General features: G+C 39.1%; 1 protein-coding gene across 2 annotated transcripts in view; it reads right to left on the bottom strand.

Moving 5' to 3' along the window:
• The window catches only part of LOC145666187 (uncharacterized), a 42,732-nt gene extending 24,179 nt beyond the window's left edge, over positions 1–18,553 (bottom strand). The window contains exon 1 of one of the 2 annotated variants that reach the window (XR_014127701.1): positions 18,344–18,553. Coding sequence is in view for 1 of the 2 variants with exons in the window: in XM_081733257.1 (XP_081589383.1) it covers positions 16,768–16,944 (177 nt within the window). In the remaining variant the exon portion in view is untranslated. Of the gene's footprint in view, positions 1–16,767; positions 16,989–18,343 lie in introns of those variants that run through there. The other variant, XM_081733257.1, reaches the window with a different exon arrangement.

Here is an 18,553-nt window from a genome sequence, read left to right as displayed (position 1 = left end):
GCTAGAGCACTAAGACAGGGAGGTGAGATCTTTTTGGATTGCCTAACTTGAGTTTACCTAACATTCATAGTTTCAAATTTCATAAATGCTATTATTATTAAATACGATTTTCCTTAATGAGCTATCTAGAAGAAAAAATTAAATACATTGAGCAATTAGCACAGTTTAATGTGATTTTAATAGATTCTAAAACTTGTACTGATAAAACATTTGAGTTTCTGAAAACAAGATATTTCTAAATCCATTCCTCCTTCCACGATTCAAGCCATCGTTATCAAGTCATTAAGAACAGAAATGACTCCTGTAACGGAATGCCAAGTAAAAAAGTAAAGAAAGAAAGAAAAGAAAAGAAAAGAAAAGAAAGAAAAAGGAAAAAAGAAAAATCTTTTTTTTTTTTTTTTGTAACTATGGGATGAAAATACTGTTTTAAGTTTTGTTTTCTACACTGTTGCACAACGAAATCGGAATATTTTAAAGTTGTTTTTGTTCCTTGTAACGAAGTAAGCTACGAGAATTTGTTGACTAATTCTTTTTACATATCGTATTTGTCTAAACTAGGTGTTTCTCTCGATTTACTGTACACTATGTTAAAATCGTGCTTAAGTAAAATCTTTGTTTACTTACTTGTTTTAAAGTTGTCCAGATAATGTCTGGTTACATAAATATCAGTGCTTTAAATATGATTACTGCTTGCTAATGGTGGTATGCTTCATGCAGGGGGCGGATCCAGGACGGACTTCTGGAAGGGGGGGGAATTGGGTTGTATTACTGCTACTTAGATATACTTTTAAGAGCTCCGATCTCTAGGATGGGTTTTATCCTAACTATATATAAAACTACATGAGCTGACATAAATTATTGAGCACTTCCTGTAGGGCTACAATGATTAAATTTGGCATGATTGTAGCTTTCCGGAACTAACCCACAGGAAAATTGTCAAAAGTGAATATTTTTAATTTTTAGGGGATCTAAAGAGGGGATGAAAAATTTCCCCATGTTATTTAAATGGACCTGTTTTTGAACTTATAATCTCATGTTTTAGGTACTTAGAATTGGAATAGAAACTTGAAATTCGGTATGCTTACACACTTTCGTTAGCACTACCTAAGTAAATCAGTACAAGTAAAAAATTCCGACCTTAGAGTGGTTTTATAGGAAACTGAAAAATCTTTCCCATGTTATTTATATGGGACACCTTTTACACCCTCAAATTATTGAGCACTTCCTGCAGGGCTACAATGTTTAAATTTGACATGATTATAGCTTTTCGGGACAAACCCACAGGAAAATTGGCAAAAGTGAATATTTTTAATTTTTAGGGGGTCTAAAGAGGGGATGAAGAATTTCCCCATGTTATTTAAATGAGACTTTTTCTGGACCTATAATCTCATGTTTTAGGTATTTAGAATTGGAATAAAAGTTTCAAATTCGGCATGCTTGTACGTTTTCGTAAGCTTTACCTAAGTGAATCATCGAAAATAAAAATTTCTAAACGTAAAGTGGTTTTATGGGGAACTGAAAAATCTTTCCAATGTTATTTATATGGGACGTCTTCTATACCCCAAAATGTTTAGGCACTTCCGGCAAGATTAGAATGATGAAATTTGGCATGATTGTAGCCTTCTAGGACTAACCGACAGAAAAATTGCCAAAAGTAAAAAATTCCAACTTTAGAGTGGTTTTATAGGGAACTGAAAAATCTTTCCCATGTTATTTATATGGGACACCTTTTACACCCTCAAATTATTGAGCACTTCCTGCAGGGCTACAATGATTAAATTTGACATGATTATAGCTTTTTAGGACAAACCCACAGGAAAATTGGCAAAAGTGAATATTTTTAATTTTTAGGGGGTCTAAAGAGGGGATGAAGAATTTCCCCATGTTATTTAAAGGAGACTTTTTCTGGACCTATAATCTCATGTTTTAGGTACTTAGAATTCGAATAAGAACTTCAAATTCGGTATGCTTCTACGTTTTCGTTAGTTTTACCTAAGTGAATCATCAGAAATGAAAATTTCTAATCGTAAAGTGGTTTCATGGGGAACTGAAAAATCTTTCCAATGTTATTTATATGGGACGTCTTCTATACCCCAAAATGTTTAGGCACTTCCGGCAAGATTAGAATGATGAAATTTGGCATGTTTGTAGCCTTCCAGGACTAACCGTGAAAAAATTGCCAAAAGTGAATTTTTTTTTAATTTTTCAGGGGTCGAAAGGGGATGAAGAAATTACTATGCTATTTAAATGGGCGTTTTCTTGGGATACAAAATCTTATCTTTCAGATAGTTGAGATTCCGTTGCAGCTGTCTTTGTCCCCACTTTGAACTCGTATTGCATACACGCCCTTATGACGCTCTGTGGAGGTCTCATTCACTCTGTTCTTACGCAAGTTCACAATGTAACTGAACTACCATAACCAGGTAGTATGCTGCACATACGCAGAACAACAGCTGACCTTCGTCTTATCCTCATTCGCATTCAACTCACGGTGGGAGGTCCAATTGAAACAGACCTACACAAAAGTGACAGAACTTTCTTGCTTACCTTTATAAATTAACAGAAATAAAAAAAAAAATCCAACTTTGGTGGGGTTTATTTATAGGAACTCCTTTTATATCTCAAAATTATTGAGCAATTTCTTTAGGATTACAATGATTAAATTTGGCATGTCAAAGGAAAATTGCCAAAAATGAATATTTTTAGGAACGTGTTTGTTACAGTTGCTTTATATGTTGTATTCTTGTTGATCTCTTGTTAAAATGCACGGTTATTGTTACCTTAAGTTATCATTATAGCGGTTGCTGTTAATTGTTTAATTTCATTTAATGTTATTTGTTTTAAACAGTTGTGCACTACATATCAAATCAGTACCTCCGATAATTGTAATCGCTCCGAGGACAAGAACCTGCGTTCTCTACACAGCGCATCATTCGCATATGAGCATAAATGTCCTTGACATTCCTGGAAACATCTGTACATGTTCATTACAGACAAAAGTTATAGACGCCGTGATAAAAATTGGCAAATTATACTATAAAAGGGAGATTTTTTCGATTATTTTTTCAATATCTCGGACCGTTTGCAAGATTTGAGCCTACTTCCGTTTGAAGTTTCTAATTCATGTATGTAAGTGTATTCCTTCTTCTTGCATTCAGTATGTAATAAGCAAACAGATTACATACACAATTAATTACAATGTCAGTTATAGATGGTGTTCAATGGGCAAAACACTGCAAAAATAAAAGTTCGTCTTAGACTGCAGAAATGGTTACGACCCGCTCGCATTTTCGCGGATCCCAAGAGCTTCAGATATCCTTCGATCTGATTGGCCGATACAGATAAGACATCATGAGTCATGACATACATATAACACAAAGTAAACGCTAGTTGCTGTCGGCCCTCGTGGCTGAGTGAGCTAGTGCAGCATGCTAGTAAGAAAAATCGTTTTTGGCGTGGGTTCAAGCCCTGCCTCGTGCCTAAGTTTTTTTTTTATTATTTTAAAATTTTTTTGTAACATTTCTTTTCTTAAAATAATTTAGAAATAATATTCAGAAAGTGATTTAACGATTATTTTTTTAAAAATTTTCATTAACTTCTTTCATTAAAATAAGTTTGCCCTTGTACTATACAGATCCAAAGTGATCTAACGATTATTTTGTAAAATTTCCATTAAACTTCTTTCATTAAAATAAGTTTGCCCTTGTACTATACAGATCCAAAGCAAAAGCAGCAGCAGTAGTAGTAGTAATAATAATAGGTGACGTCATCGGTACGTGGCCAATAAGAATGCTACTTCAGCCATGTTTTCGCTGAACCTCTTGGGATCGGCGAAAATGCGACCCGCTCGGGAGAGTAATACTCCCGGAAGTTCGTTTTTCCGCGCGCTACTCTAGACAGCTGTTTTACGCGCTATCCTAGCCAGTTGTTTGAAGTTGGTCACAAAATTTATATCATTAAGTACAAGGGGAACAAAACGACCCTATATCATGGAGTACAAGGGCATAAGTACTACAACTACTTATCTGCATAAAAATAAATAAATCACTTTTTTAAGTATTATTTTCATATTATTTTAATTTAATAAGTGTTATAAAAATGTAAAAAAAAAAATCTTTCCTCGGGCGGGGTTTGAACTCGCGCCAAAAGAGGATTTTATTATTAGCACATAGCGCTAGCTCACTTTTTTATTATTATTATTATTATTTGCCATTTGCAGAAGAGTTACATGAAGCTAAAACAGCTTAGGACAAATATTCAGTACATAGTATACGTAAATAATTTGAAAAATATTTGTGAGCTACATTTACAGAAAATTGTTTACAAGCAGTTTTAAGAAACATCACATATGCATATTCATTTCCATACGGATATGTGTCCATAAGATAAAAAATCGTTTGACCAATTAACCATGTGACGCTATTGTTTTTCGTGATTGGAAAAAACTTATAGTCTGGGAACAAAGCATAATTATGATCAAACTTATGTGCAGGTTCTCGGCAAATCACACTTAACAGGCGTTGTAATTTAGCCCAGATAGAAGAAGAGTGAAGACACAACGTCAGTCTGTGTTGTAGCGTGTCTTCCTGATTACAGTGTTGACACATATCCGTAGGGAGTACACTAATACGTTTTAACTTACCATGAGTAGGTACGAGCTCATTTACTATCGTATACCAGACACTCACGACTAGTGCTGTTGAATTTTTGTGACATTTGCGGTTTTCGGTTTTTGAGAAAACCGGTTTTCTGAAAACCGAAAACCGCAAATGCGGTTTTCAAAACCGAAACCGCAAAAACGGTTTTCAAAACCGAAACCGCAAATGCGGTTTTCAAAACCGAAACCGCAAAAGCGGTTTTCAAAATCGAAACCGCAAATGCGGTTTTCAAAACCGAAACCGCAAAAGCGGTTTTCAAAACCGAAACCGCAAATGCGGTTTTCAAAACCGAAACCGCAAAAGCGGTTTTCAAAATCGAAACCGCAAATGCGGTTTTCAAAACCGAAACCGCAAATGCGGTTTTCAAAACCGAAACCGCAAAAGCGGTTTTCAAAACCGAAACCGCAAATGCGGTTTTCAAAACCGAAACCAATGTTTTTAATTACACCTTTCAACAATTGTGAAAGCATCTATCGATCGAGACAATTGTATTGATTTATGTCTGTGTTTCAACTTTTTTTATTTGCTCCCGTTTCCTCCCACTTTCTTACGGTTTAGAACTCTGTAAGTACTGATGTGAACTTATGTGTTACAAATACTGACCTGGGATCATTTGCACTTTTTTTTAAGTTACTTCTTTGATGACACTTCCAAGGTACTTTTCGGTTGCAGGGAAGTAAACTGGACCCCACCTGATTTTTATATATTTTGTAAAGTAGAGCACGAGGAACACGAATCTTAAGGAATTTTGACATTCCGACTTCCCGAACTCGAGATACTAGACCTTATACAGTAGTTTTACATAGTATGTATAAAATTAATGAAGAAAGTTCTGTCGCTTTTTGACCTATCACCTTAGAACATCGATATGTCACCTAAGACCAGGGGTGTAGCCAGCAGGTTTCTATAGGAGGGGCCCGTCGTTTTTGAAGGGGGGCAGCTACAATCGAAAAAAATGTGTTACAGCTAGTGTTTTTGAAGCCTGAAAAAAACTGGAAAATTTTGGTTTCCTTCCGGAAAACTAAAAACATTGTTTTAGCTTATTATTATTATTATTATTATTATTATTATTATTATTATTATTATTATTATTATTATTATTATTATTATTAATAATAATAATAATAATAATAGTAATAATTTCATAAATTATATTACAGATAGTTTGTATTATGTTTAACCAAGAACTACTGCCCCCGACCAAACATTATACCTTTGTGCATAACTATTTCAATACACAGAACCAATCTATATAGGTAAACAAGAAAGTTCTATCGCTTTCTCACCCACCACCTCCGGACATTCATATGTCACCTAACACGTATCTGGAAGATCAAGAATAGATCGACAACCTTCTGCAAACGTTCTGGAAGGCCATTTATTCCATCGCGGTAGAGGTTGGTGTTCCGTGAAGTGAAGAAGTTATCAAGTGCATTTTGCACCTCTACTTGGGATTTGAGCTGGCATCCTTTAAAGTGATTGTCCAAGGAAGGGAACAGACGATAATCGGACGGTGCAATGTCCAGGGAGTATGGCGGATGCAATAATGTTTCCTATCCAAGGCGTAAAATGGTGTCCCGGGTCATCCTAGCCACGAGGGGCTTAGCGTTGTCCTGTAACATAAGGACCCCTTTGGGATTCAAAAGTGCTGGCTCCAGAGTTTTGAGTTTCTCTTGAACACGGCTCAACTGCTGACAGTACACAGTTGGATTGATGCGATGACCAGCTGGTAGCAGTTCCCGATGCACTATGCCACGAGCAGTTCATCAACACACAGGAGGACTTTCTTCTGGTGTAGTACTGGTTTCGGCTGTCGTGGAACCGTTCATGGGATGCTAACCAATTATGGCGGCACCATGGAACTTCGAACAGGACCCATTTCTCATCACATGGCAACACCTTGTCCAGAAATGGCTCCTTCTTCAGACGAGACAGCAAAGAAACACAGGTATCTGCTTGCGTTGCCTTTTGACCCGGAATCAAGTTATGTGGGACCCATGGACCCAACTTCTAGTGTTTCCTCAGTTGATGAAGGTGCTGCTGAATGGTTTCGCCACTCACACTGAATTGTCCCCATGCCGTAAGCGTCGGTGGACCACAAATGGGCAATTAGCGACATCACGCCAAACATTGGCGGCGCCGCAGCGACGATCCCCGGTGGCCCCTCTACCGTTTTGAAAATTATGCCACCAGCGGCAGAGATGCGACAAAACGGCAATGAACCACAAAATTACTCCCCCAAAATGTTAAATCGGCTATATGTGTGATTTAGTTACATTAAGGTGAGTCTAAAAAACACTTTTAAAAAGTACCAAAAAATTACCCCGAAGGGGACTCAAACCACCAACCTTATGATTACTAGGCAAGTGTTCTTCCTACTTTGCTACGATGGCGATGAAGGAAACGTCGCTTGTAAAGGATAAATCGTTAAGATCTTTTTAATTTGGTCAATCACAGTGCTCCTTTAACCGTGTATATTCGACGATAAGTGTTTGGAATTAGATAAAATGTGTTCGCCATGTAATTTTGTAACAAAATGACGCGTGTCTATTTACTTTATTTCATAGTTCTCGCATACTCACTTTCTAATGATCGACTACAGTTGTCATCTAAATTCATACAATTATCGCACTTATCTCAAGATTTTTCACGTCATGATGTTGAGGCAGAGGTTACTCTTGACACTCGGAGCTCACTTTAGGAACAATTCGTCAGCAAAAAATAAAATATAATAATAACCGCATGCACATGACTGGCGATAGTTCGTGTTGGTCCCTTCACGATTCTCCGCAAAGAATCTAAGAAGTGCGGACCAAAACAAAGTTCTCGCTGGTCGCTGCTACGCGGTGGTAACTTCAACACCCCGACGCGAGATATATGTTTCGACTCGACGAAACCCGGCCGCCAGTGAGGGCCAACTATCGCAGACATACGCAAAAAGCAACAGAACTTTCTTGGTTACTTTTATACATAAGACTGATTTTCTTTGAAATTGCACTTAATTTATTTTAAGATTTTCTGAAGAAAATGTTTATTTATTATTCGTGACTAAAAAGACATAATTATTTTATTAACAGCTATATCTCACTTCCTGTTTTACATGAAATAGCATTTTAAAAAGCGAATGAAATCCAAACTGAAAAACTGAATAAAAACGTTGCTTTTCACTAAATTTTCCATCTGATAAAAAGTTTTCTTGAAACACTAATAACAGCATATAAATAATATAATGTACTTACGATTAGTATAGTACCATTGTTTTATGATAGAATTTATAGTGGGAGCGCGGTGGCTCAGTGGTAGAGCGTTCACCTCCGGTGCTTGGGGTCCCTGGTTCAATCCCAGCTCGCGCCGTGTGGACTTTGTGGTGGACAAACACCGTGCTCATGGATTTTCTCGGGGTTCCGTTTCCTCCCACTTTCTTCACTCCACTATTTCATTCATTTCTCATAATCACCGTCTCCTTTGGCCTAACCGGCATAGGCGTGGGACGTTAAACTCAAGATTTCATTTCATTTCATAGAATTTATAGTACCTTGTCAAAACGTTTGTCTTCAAACTGTCAAATACAAATCGCCGTAAATTGTGTAATCTACTGTCACAAAAAGTATACCATATTATTTTCGGATCGCTATAAGGAAGAAATACCATACTATTTTGTGATTGGTATGGTAAAATACTTTTTTACCGTAAATTATTAATTATATGTAAACATTGCTATTTTAAAATGTCTGAAGCGAAGTAATCTCACGATGATGTTTTAACATCTGGTCATTAGGGGGGCCAGGAAATCATTTGGGGAGCCTTGCCCCGATGGGCCCCCCGTGGCTACACCCCTGCCTAAGACGTACCTGGAAGATCAAAAATAGTACCCATCAGTATCAACGACCTTCTGAAAACGTTCGGGATGGGCATGGACTACTTCGCGGTAGAACTTGGTTTGCCGTGAAGCAAAGAAGGTATCAAGTGCATTTTGCACCTTTACTACGGAGTTGAACTTTAGCTCTCTAATGTGAGTGTCCAAGAAATGGTTCAGGGATAATCGGACGGTGCATTGTACAGGGAGTATGGCGGTTGCAATAGTGTTTCCCATTCAAGGCGTAGGATGGTGTCCCGGGTCACTCTAATCATGTGGGGCTTAGCGTTGTCCCGTAACGGGAGAACCCCTTAGCGATTGAGAAGTGCTGGCTCCAGAGTTTTGAGTTTTTCTTGAACAGCCGGTAGCAGTTCCCGATGCACGATGTCGCGAGCAGTCCACCAAACACACAGCAGGACTTTCTGCTGCATTACTGGTTTCAGCTGTTTTGGATGGGATTTTAACCAATGATGACGACGCCATGGAGCTTCTCATCACATGTCAACATCCTGTCCAGAAATGGCTCCTTCCTCAGACGAGACAGCAAAGAAACACAGGTGTCAGTACGCGTAGTCTTCTGGCCCGGAGTTAATTCATGTGGGACCAATAGACTCAAATTGTAGTGTTTCCCAAGTTGATGGAGGTGCTGCCGGATGGTTTCTCCACTCACATTGAATGTTAGCCCCAGTTCCTCACAGGTCTCTCCACTGTTCGCCTCAATTGCTACCTGAATATCTTCATTTTGTACATGTGTTGGTCTTCCGGCACGTGGTGCGTCTTTCGTGAGTGTTTTGTCACCGTCCTTAAACTTTCTAAACCACCCTTGCACTGTTTGCGTAATCACGACACCCTCACGAAAGGCCTGAGATATCTTCCGCCCCACTGCAGTGGCGTTTGATCCAAGTTTGAACTCGTACAGCATACACGCCCTTATGACGCTCTGTGGAGGTTCCATATTCAGTATGTCCTCACACAAGTTCATGTTGTAACTGAGCTGCCACAAGCAGGTAGAATGTTGGATATACCCACACCAACATATGACCTTCGCCTTTTCTCCATTCGCATTCAACTCACGGTGTGAGGATCAATTGAACACATACCTCCACAAAAAGCGACAGAACTTTCTTGGTTACCTTTATATATCTCACAGGACATAATATGTTTCGTATAGAGAATATATCTATATTAAACTTAGTTTTAATATCTCGAGCTCCGGAAGTCGGAATGTCAAAACTCCAGATTCGTGTTCCTCGTGATCTAGTTTACAAAATATATAAAAATCAGGTGGGGTCCACTTTGCTTCCCTGCAGCCTACTTTTCAAACGAAACGAAGTTTTCCAGAGTGTACATTTTGCTTCAAACTGAGTTCTGCCTTGGCGAACATACACAAATTCGCTTCTATAAGTGTCGTTAAAGATACACTTGAAATTGTCGTTCGGCATTCTTGTAGCTTATGAAGGCATGAATAATTCAAGTATGTTTGTCACATCTACAAAAGAATATTCATTCGTATAAAATATCCAATACATTAGATTAAAAACACATGAACTACACAAAAAAAAACTATTGTGCATTAGAGCAGATCTCTTATTAGCGAATGGCCCTACACCCGCGCACTGCTCAGATAGCTCACAGCCTGAGCCTGAGCGCGAGTCCAAATTTAACTCAATCGCGATTAAGATTGTCAAAGGTGTAGCGGTTTACGTTGAATATACCAACACTTTATTCACTAAGTCGTCTTAGATTTTTCTCCAATCCCAAAAAGCGGGTGGTTTTTCGTGATTAAGATAGCGAGGGACGAATATAGAACCTGACAATCGGGTGGTACCTGCAAAAATCGGGTAATATGACAACACTAAGCTAAATAGAAAATAAGGTATATCCCTATTTAAGATCACTACATCTGCAACTCATGAAATCCAATTTGAAATCTCACCCACTTAGACTGAGGTCTTTTATATTATCATTACTCTTTCACCTTGTTTCTAAATAGTACTGCCACTCTTTCTTTTGTTAACAAAAAAACACCACCTCCCTTTCTTAAAAAAAGAAAAGAAAAAGTTTTAGATCGCAATACACAATTTTATTGTTGATTTGTTGCCACTCCGATAAATGTGAATGTTGTGGTTTTGCATGTGTTGACTGGTTTCTTATCGCAAGTCCCAGACACCTGCAATAGTTCATACGTGAAGGGAACACCGATCATATTTTATTTTATATCTTTTTACTTCCCAATAACGATAGCTGTGCCTCTTTGTGAGAAACTGCAACTTATTTTTTTTTATTCTGCCAATTGTAAAAGAATACTAAACAAGAATTTCCCTACACGTTAAGACATTTTAAGAAAAAATATATTGTCACCTCTGCAAATTTTGAGCATTTTTCCCTACGCCGGGGGAAATTTCCCTCCATCTGGCAACTGTGAGCCGAAGGTGGGAAGATTCTTTGCTGTTTCCTCGTCGTTACTTGATATTAGTGCTGTCGAATTTTTGTGACTTCTGCAGTTTTCGGTTTTTTAGAAATTCGGTTTTCAAAACCGAAACCGCAGATGCGGTTTTCAAACCCGAAACCGCAAAAGGGGTTTTCAAAACCGAAACCGCAAAGGCGGTTTTTAAAACCGAAACCGCAAAAGCGGTTTTCAAAACCGAAACCTGAAATGCGGTTTTCAAAACCGAAACCTCAAATGCGGTTTTCAAAACCGAAACCGCAGATGCGGTTTTCAAAACCGAAACCGCAAAAGCTGTTTTCAAAACCGAAACCGCAAATGCGGTTTTCAAAACCGAAACCGCAAAAGCGGTTTTCAAAACCGAAACCGCAAATGCGGTTTTCAAAACCGACATTTCGGTTTTATGAAATTTCACTTTTTTCAAAAACCGGTTTTCGGTTTTTTCAAAAACCGATTTCGACAGCACTACTCACGACCTCTGATGACAACGTGGTGTTATGAATATTGAACCAAATTCTGGACCAATTTTTTGTTGGAAATTTCATTTGGATACGCGGAACGATATTATTGCAAAGAGGTGCGTGGAAGTGTGTGGATAGAAAGCGGATATGGGAGTAGTTTGTAGGATCAGAGATAGGAACATAGGACCAACCTTGCACGCAGTGTTGAATATACACCGGGGCCTGTTTGAGTGACTTCATATTAGGAGGATTAGGTGCAGGGAGGGAAGAGATCCAACAAGAAATCCATTGGTGGGTGATTTGGTCAGTAACTTGAAATTGTTTATAATTATTAGCTAGAAAGAATGCAGTACATTTCGCTCTGACTGATATTAGGTTCAAGCCCCCACGGTCAAGGGGTAGGGTAACAGTGTCACTCTTGACACGAAAATAATGCCCTGCCCACAGAAACCAACCAATCAGGGAATTTATTTTACGAACATACAAATCACTAATGGGATATATATGAGCGGAGTACCACAATTTAGCACATAAATAACTATTGATGTACCAAATACGTTGAATTAGGTTTAAGTTGCGCAATTTGTGATTTAGACTGAGCATTCGTAATTTTTGAATGAGAGGATCCCAAATATGTTCATACTGTAAACTGTCTGAATTAGAAAACGTTATGCCCAGGATTTTCACTTTCGTAACCAGTTCAATGTTGGCAAATGGTAGGGGTATGCCGTCCATAGTCCAAGAATGAAAGGGTAACACTTTCGTTTTTTGTAAATTAAGCAGTTCGCCCCTAAGAGCACTAAATTGTTGTAATTGGTCAATAATAAAGTTAAATTGTTGTAGAGTGGTACAGCTAAGGCTAACATCGTCTGCGAAGGCAGTAACCGATATATTTTGCAGGTCATTCAGATCAGGTTGTATATAGGCAGCTAACTTATATAATAAAGGTTCTAGTGCGAGGCCAAACAAAAACATGGAAATTGGACAACCCTGACGTACTCCTTTCTGTAATGGAATGGGAGCAGTAGAAAAACCATTTATTTGAAGCGTAGCCGTGGCTGTGCTGTATATATGAGTGAAAAAGTTAAGGAAAACTTCCGGAAAATTATACGCTCGTAGCACAGCAAACAGAAAGGCATGAGATAATCGATCAAATGCATTTTGAAAATCAAGGGATATCAGGCAAGCCGGTTTTCTATTAAACGTAAAATAACCTACAACATCCCGAATCTTGGTCAGCGCGTAATAAACATTCTTATGTGGGTTGAGAGCAGCCTGAAATGGACTAATTTTGTCTTGAAATATTGATTTGAGGCGTCGCACTAGAACTTTACTAAACAATTTGAGATCGGTGTTGAGCAAGGTGATTGGCCTATATTGTGTGACAGTGTTGGCATCAGAAGACTTAGGAATAAAGATCACATGACCATCATTTTGAAGGAAGTGCGGAGTAGCATAGAGTTCATTATATAATGTTACCATATCCACGCCTATGATATCCCAATACTGTTGATAGAGTGCATACGGCAAACCGTCACTCCCGGGCCTTGAGGTAGGATTACATTGCTTAAGCGTGTGAAGTATTTCCGCTTCTGTTAGTGGTGCAGTTAATATCTGATCATCAGCCGCTGATAATTGTGGGAGCAACAAATTTAAATAATCGTGATACCCATGGGGAGGGTCCGTAGTGGCAGTATATAACGTTGTATAATGGTCAAAGAAAACTTTTTGAATGTCAGGGAGGGCCGTAAGTTTGGTATTATTATGATTCAGGGTGTCAATCACCTTCCCAACACGACGTTTATGTTTCGCCATATAGTGATAAAATGTAATGTGTTCATCGGGCAGACAATCTCCGTCTGGCAGGGTATGAACATATTTGCGTACATCATTAGCATGAAGTTGTTTTATCCATGCCTTCGTTTTGTGAATTGCAATCATATTTTGCGGAGAGCTGGGCAGGATCCAAAGTTCATGCAGCGCTCTGTAAAGATACGCTAGGGTGTCACGCTGGTCTCGTTTCTTTTCAGCTCCTTGCCATTTGAAAAAACTTCTTATTTTAGGCTTCACATGTTTGACCCACCAATCATTTAGTGTCGGGTAGTAGTGACGTTGGCGGAGCCAGTACGTCCATTTAGTTCTAAACAAACATTTCGTGTCGGCGTCAGTAAGTAATTGAGTATTCAATTTCCAAGCTGTTTTTCCATAGATTGTAGTAACACCTAGCGCAAATTTACATGTCCAGATTACTGCGGCATAATCACTGAACGGAACTAATTTCAAATGAATATCAGTGATGGAGGATACTAGATTAGTCGTTGCCAAAACTCGGTCCAACCGACTGCTCATAGTAGAATTTTTAAAAGTGAATTGGAGATCTCGCCGGTGGTGGACCCAGACGTCCTTGAAAGGTATTGATGAAACTAGCTGCTGTAGGGCAGGTGATGGAATAAACTTTCCCGTGGTATCAATTGCTCTAGAGACAGCATTAAAATCGCCTGCAAGTATTATGTTATTCGGAACATTCGGAAATAATGGTAAGATTTCAGTAGAGTAAAACTGTTCCCGTGCTATTCGATTATTAGTGCCAGAATACGAATAAATATTAATGATCGTAATATTGTCACAAGTAATGCTAATACCCCTGCCAGACGGCAAATGAATAACATTTGAGACCTCTATACCTCGTTTACATAATATAGCTGTACCCCGGTGCGCTGGTCCTATATTGACAAATGCAATATATTGGGGTAAAAAGTCAAATTCTGCAAACGCCACTTCTTGTAATAAAATAAAGTCAGTCGATGTTTGGTTGATAAAGCTTCGTAAAAAATTGCGATTAGCATCACTTTGAATTCCATTCAAATTTAAGGTAATATATGATCGAACATTTGGCTTACGAACTTCTTGCATTGACCCGGATATAGTGCACAGGAACAGCAGAAACAAAAAGAAAGGAAATGACCTCGCTGGTACGTTTCTTAACAGACGGTACATTTGTAAACAACCTATATAACAGCATATAATAGAAAACAATGTAAATAAAGCTTTCGTATCGCAGGCACTATTACGTAAATCTTACTTTAGAGTCAAAATGACTATCAGACCGGGAAACTATCAACCTTGAAAAAAAAAAAGAGCTGTGTGGTGTGTTGTTGGTCTCGTGTCTGAAACGTGTAAGATCGCAGAACGATATAAACACTTGGAACATGGTTTGTTTACGAATTCACTGGCTAACATTGTTTTCACCATTTGCTGGAGTGAGGGAAGACACTGCACTAGAAGGCCACACGGATAAAGCACTTGTTACGTCATTCCGTTCAGTAGATACTTTTGTTTTCCTTTTCTTTGACACGTTTTCACTATGCACTGGCTGTAACGGATGCTCTAATACAACAGGGGGATGTGCTTCTTGGTTAATAGACACTTCAGGCTGTTTACAGTCGGGCGAGAGGTCAGATGACAGGGTCGTTGCAGTAGTGGGAATCATCTTGGAGGTAGCATGAGGGGCACTGCCCTCTTTACTCTGCTTCTCGGATACAGCTGACTGAAGAAATTCACTTTTGAAGGGCAACTGGGGAAAATTCCTCTCATCCTGTAAATTAGGAACCGAAGGGGAGGGGGTGCTCTCTAGGACCATTGGTTGGGCAGTAGAAACCGTTGGCAACTGTAAATCGGGTGAAGAAGGGCAATAACTAGGAGTTGTCGGCATCTTACCACTGAAAAGTTCAGTCATCTTAAATGCAGTGGGAGCTGAAGTAGATATCACCTGGGGTTTAACTTTCCGTGGACAGGCACTTGCGACGTGGTTCGGGGCCAGACAAATAAAGCAGGTAGGCGGTTGACCTTGATACATGACACTAGCACGACACTCACGAACCACAATTTTAGAGGAAATATGTTTCCCTAAAATCATTTGAACGAGTCTATTGCCATTATAAACTGGAAATGGTAACGTACTGGACCACAGTTCCTCCGTGATATGTATCACTTGTCCATAGGGGCGAAGCACTGCACTAAGTTCATCATTAGTGATTTCCATGGGGAGATCCAATATGCGTACACGGGTATATTGTATACTTGCACTGGACAACTGTACTTGACTTATTGTGCCATTTTCATGCTCAAAATTCATGGTTTCCGGGTGCTGACGAAGAAAGGTGTCCACGTGATCTTGACATTTAAACTTGATGTACAAACTATAATCCTCATTATGAAGTTGAATCGCTGCAATATCCTGAATATGTAATTGCAATTCGGTAGTTAACCAAGCCTGTATCCTGGCTACACTGGGCCTGATAGTACTCGTCATCTTGTCAAATGCAATTCGAACTGTATTTTTACGTAAAGCATTCATTGTAAGTGGTACAAAACTATCGTAGAGTGACACAACAACTAAGATTCACTAAACAAAACTATTCAGAAATCCGGGTTTGGTACACTGACAGACACACTACTGAAATTGTATCAAACACAAAGGCCGTCAAAGCGAACGTATAACCTAGTTACAGCGGAGCTCACACACGAGGTGCACTACACCGCGTCTCACAACGAACTGCGACTGCTCACTCGGCCACCGAGGCCGACAACAGCAAGCGTTTGTTGTGTGCTATTTGAATGCAACGTGGCAAGAAGTGGATAACGCCAACCAATCAGAACTGTGTTTCTTGTTTCTACTTCCCGGAGCATTACTCTCCCGAGCTAGTCCTAAATGGTTATCGTTCCTTTTCAATTATTTGGCCATAAAACAAACGTCTGAGACATATACAACCCCAATATACAACGATGTGGTGTTGCAATGCATAATGCTTAGGATATGATGCTCTTTTTTTTTCAACACTTCCAGTGTACCTGTAAAAATATAATGAAGAAATAACAACTATGCTTTTTAAATATTCAATTGAAACTGGACAATCTACAGATAATTTGCAATCGATCAGTGAAAATGCCATCTATTTTGAGCCTGTTGTTTCCGAGATCTCATTTTCGAAAGGTTTCAGCACAAACATATTAAGTCCACAAACATATACTCTAAAGGAACTCGAAAGATGGCAGGGCAGTTCGTTTCCATTGATTTTCGAGAAGACATTAAAATAGAAAGTCTTTGAGCACTAATTTTAAATCGTAAACTTTATGAAAAAAAAATGTGTATTTAACTGGTTTATTTAAAGCACACACACTTAAACTGTTCGTCTCTGTGAAACGTAAAATCACAAGTAACCGTAAATAAAAGAATTGAAAGCCGAAGTTATAAGTTGGAGTTGAGGCGCTTGTATTTGAACTTGATTTGTTGTTTAGGTGCAAAAATTCAAATTACTTACTGGCAAATTCCAAAGACCTACTTACCCTATCATGCTCAATACCCATCCTCTTCACACCGATCTCGAGAAGGCAAATGCTTTCGCAACTTATTTTCAGCAAATATTCACTCCACCACCTCAACTGGTTAATAGACCAATTTATCGTCGCATAGCACGATTTTGTGACCCACATAACCGATTTCTCCAACCTGACTGTACACATATTTTGGAACCTGATAATAACCTAACTTCTGAAATTCTTCCGGCAGATATCCAAGCGATCATCCATCGAAAACGCTCCACAGCTTCGGGCTTTGACTCTATCACGTATAAGCTCATCAAGGCGGCTCCCCCAGTACTTCTACAGCTCCTAGCATCTATCTACACCTTCATATTACGCACAGGCTTTTATCCACCTGATTGGAAAGTCTCCAAGATCCTTCTCTTCATTAAGCCCGATAAACCAATTCATGATGTTTCCTCATATAGGCCCATCCAACTGACCTCTTGCCTTAGTAAAATTTTTGAAAAAATTCTTGTTACACGTCTCCATGCTCATCTCACAGATCGTAATCTCATTCCTAATCACCAAGCAGGATTTCGCCCTGGCATTAGTCTGAATGACCAATTACTTCGCCTCAGTAACACCATCAGCAATCATTATAATTCTTCTCACCCATCTTGCCTTCTACTGTTCGACCTAGAAAAAGCGTTTGATAGAGTATGGCATCAAGGGTTGCTTTATAAACTTCACAAATTTCACTTACCCACTAGCTATGTCCGCCTTATACATTCCTTCCTTGCCAATAGACTCGCATATATCGTTATAAATTCTACCACATCTCATCCTATATTCCTCCACACTGGAGTACCTCAAGGCTCTGTTCTCTCCCCGTTACTGTATATACTTTATGTGACAGATATGCCATCCTTACCGGCGAATATTCACTTATTTCAATATGCTGACGATACCGCTTTTTTGACTCTTGGAAAATCTATTCAACATATTAATCGCACTCTACAACCAGCCATAAATGCTTTTATCAACTGGTGCGACATATGGAAACTCTCCGTCAATGCCTCAAAAACCCAAACCCTCATTATTCAAAAACGTCCCTCCAAAATCCGTCGCAATCCTAACTTGCTACGTCTTTCAGTTCAAGGCACTCCCCTATTACCAACTTCCCATGTTAAATATCTCGGAGTGATCTTCGATAGTAAACTGACTTGGAAGCCCCATTTACAGAAGATCCAAACTCAAGCCACTAAACGACTAGCTTTACTAAAAAGCTTAGTAGGTATCTCATGGGGCCTCCATACACAAACTGTTCTTACAACATACAAATCGTTTCTCCGACCGGCACTCACTCATGGCCATACTGCATGGATATCTGCCCCACCACAACTGTATCAGCGACTAGAAATCATTGAACGCCACGCTTTTCGATTAGCTTTTCGCATTCGCCTTCCGTCCCCTACCGCACTACTCTACGAGAGAATTACCTTTCCTACCATTCTTCAACATCTCGAACAAACCCGCTCCAAGTACATCACCAAAGGCATTCAATCAGGTAATCCCCTTATTCTTGACGCCATTCATATAGACATTCTGCTAGACACACCTTCTCAATATCTTGATACCCCTCTTCAACATCTTCTAACAATGTACTCCAATACCCTTGATGACAACGATCCTACTAAACAAGATTTTGCCATCTACCACCCTGACCATTTATCACGGCACATCTATCCATCTTTGCACTAGTACTCATCATTGTAGTTCCAGAGGCTCATCTGTGCTCATTAGTTCTGAGTTGCCACAGAACAGAAGA

This window comes from Thermobia domestica, chromosome 1 (genome assembly GCF_964235325.1).
Source record: "Thermobia domestica chromosome 1, izTheDome1.hap1.1, whole genome shotgun sequence".
Lineage (NCBI taxonomy): Eukaryota > Metazoa > Arthropoda > Insecta > Zygentoma > Lepismatidae > Thermobia > Thermobia domestica.
This window is presented reverse-complemented; position numbering and strand designations above follow the sequence as displayed.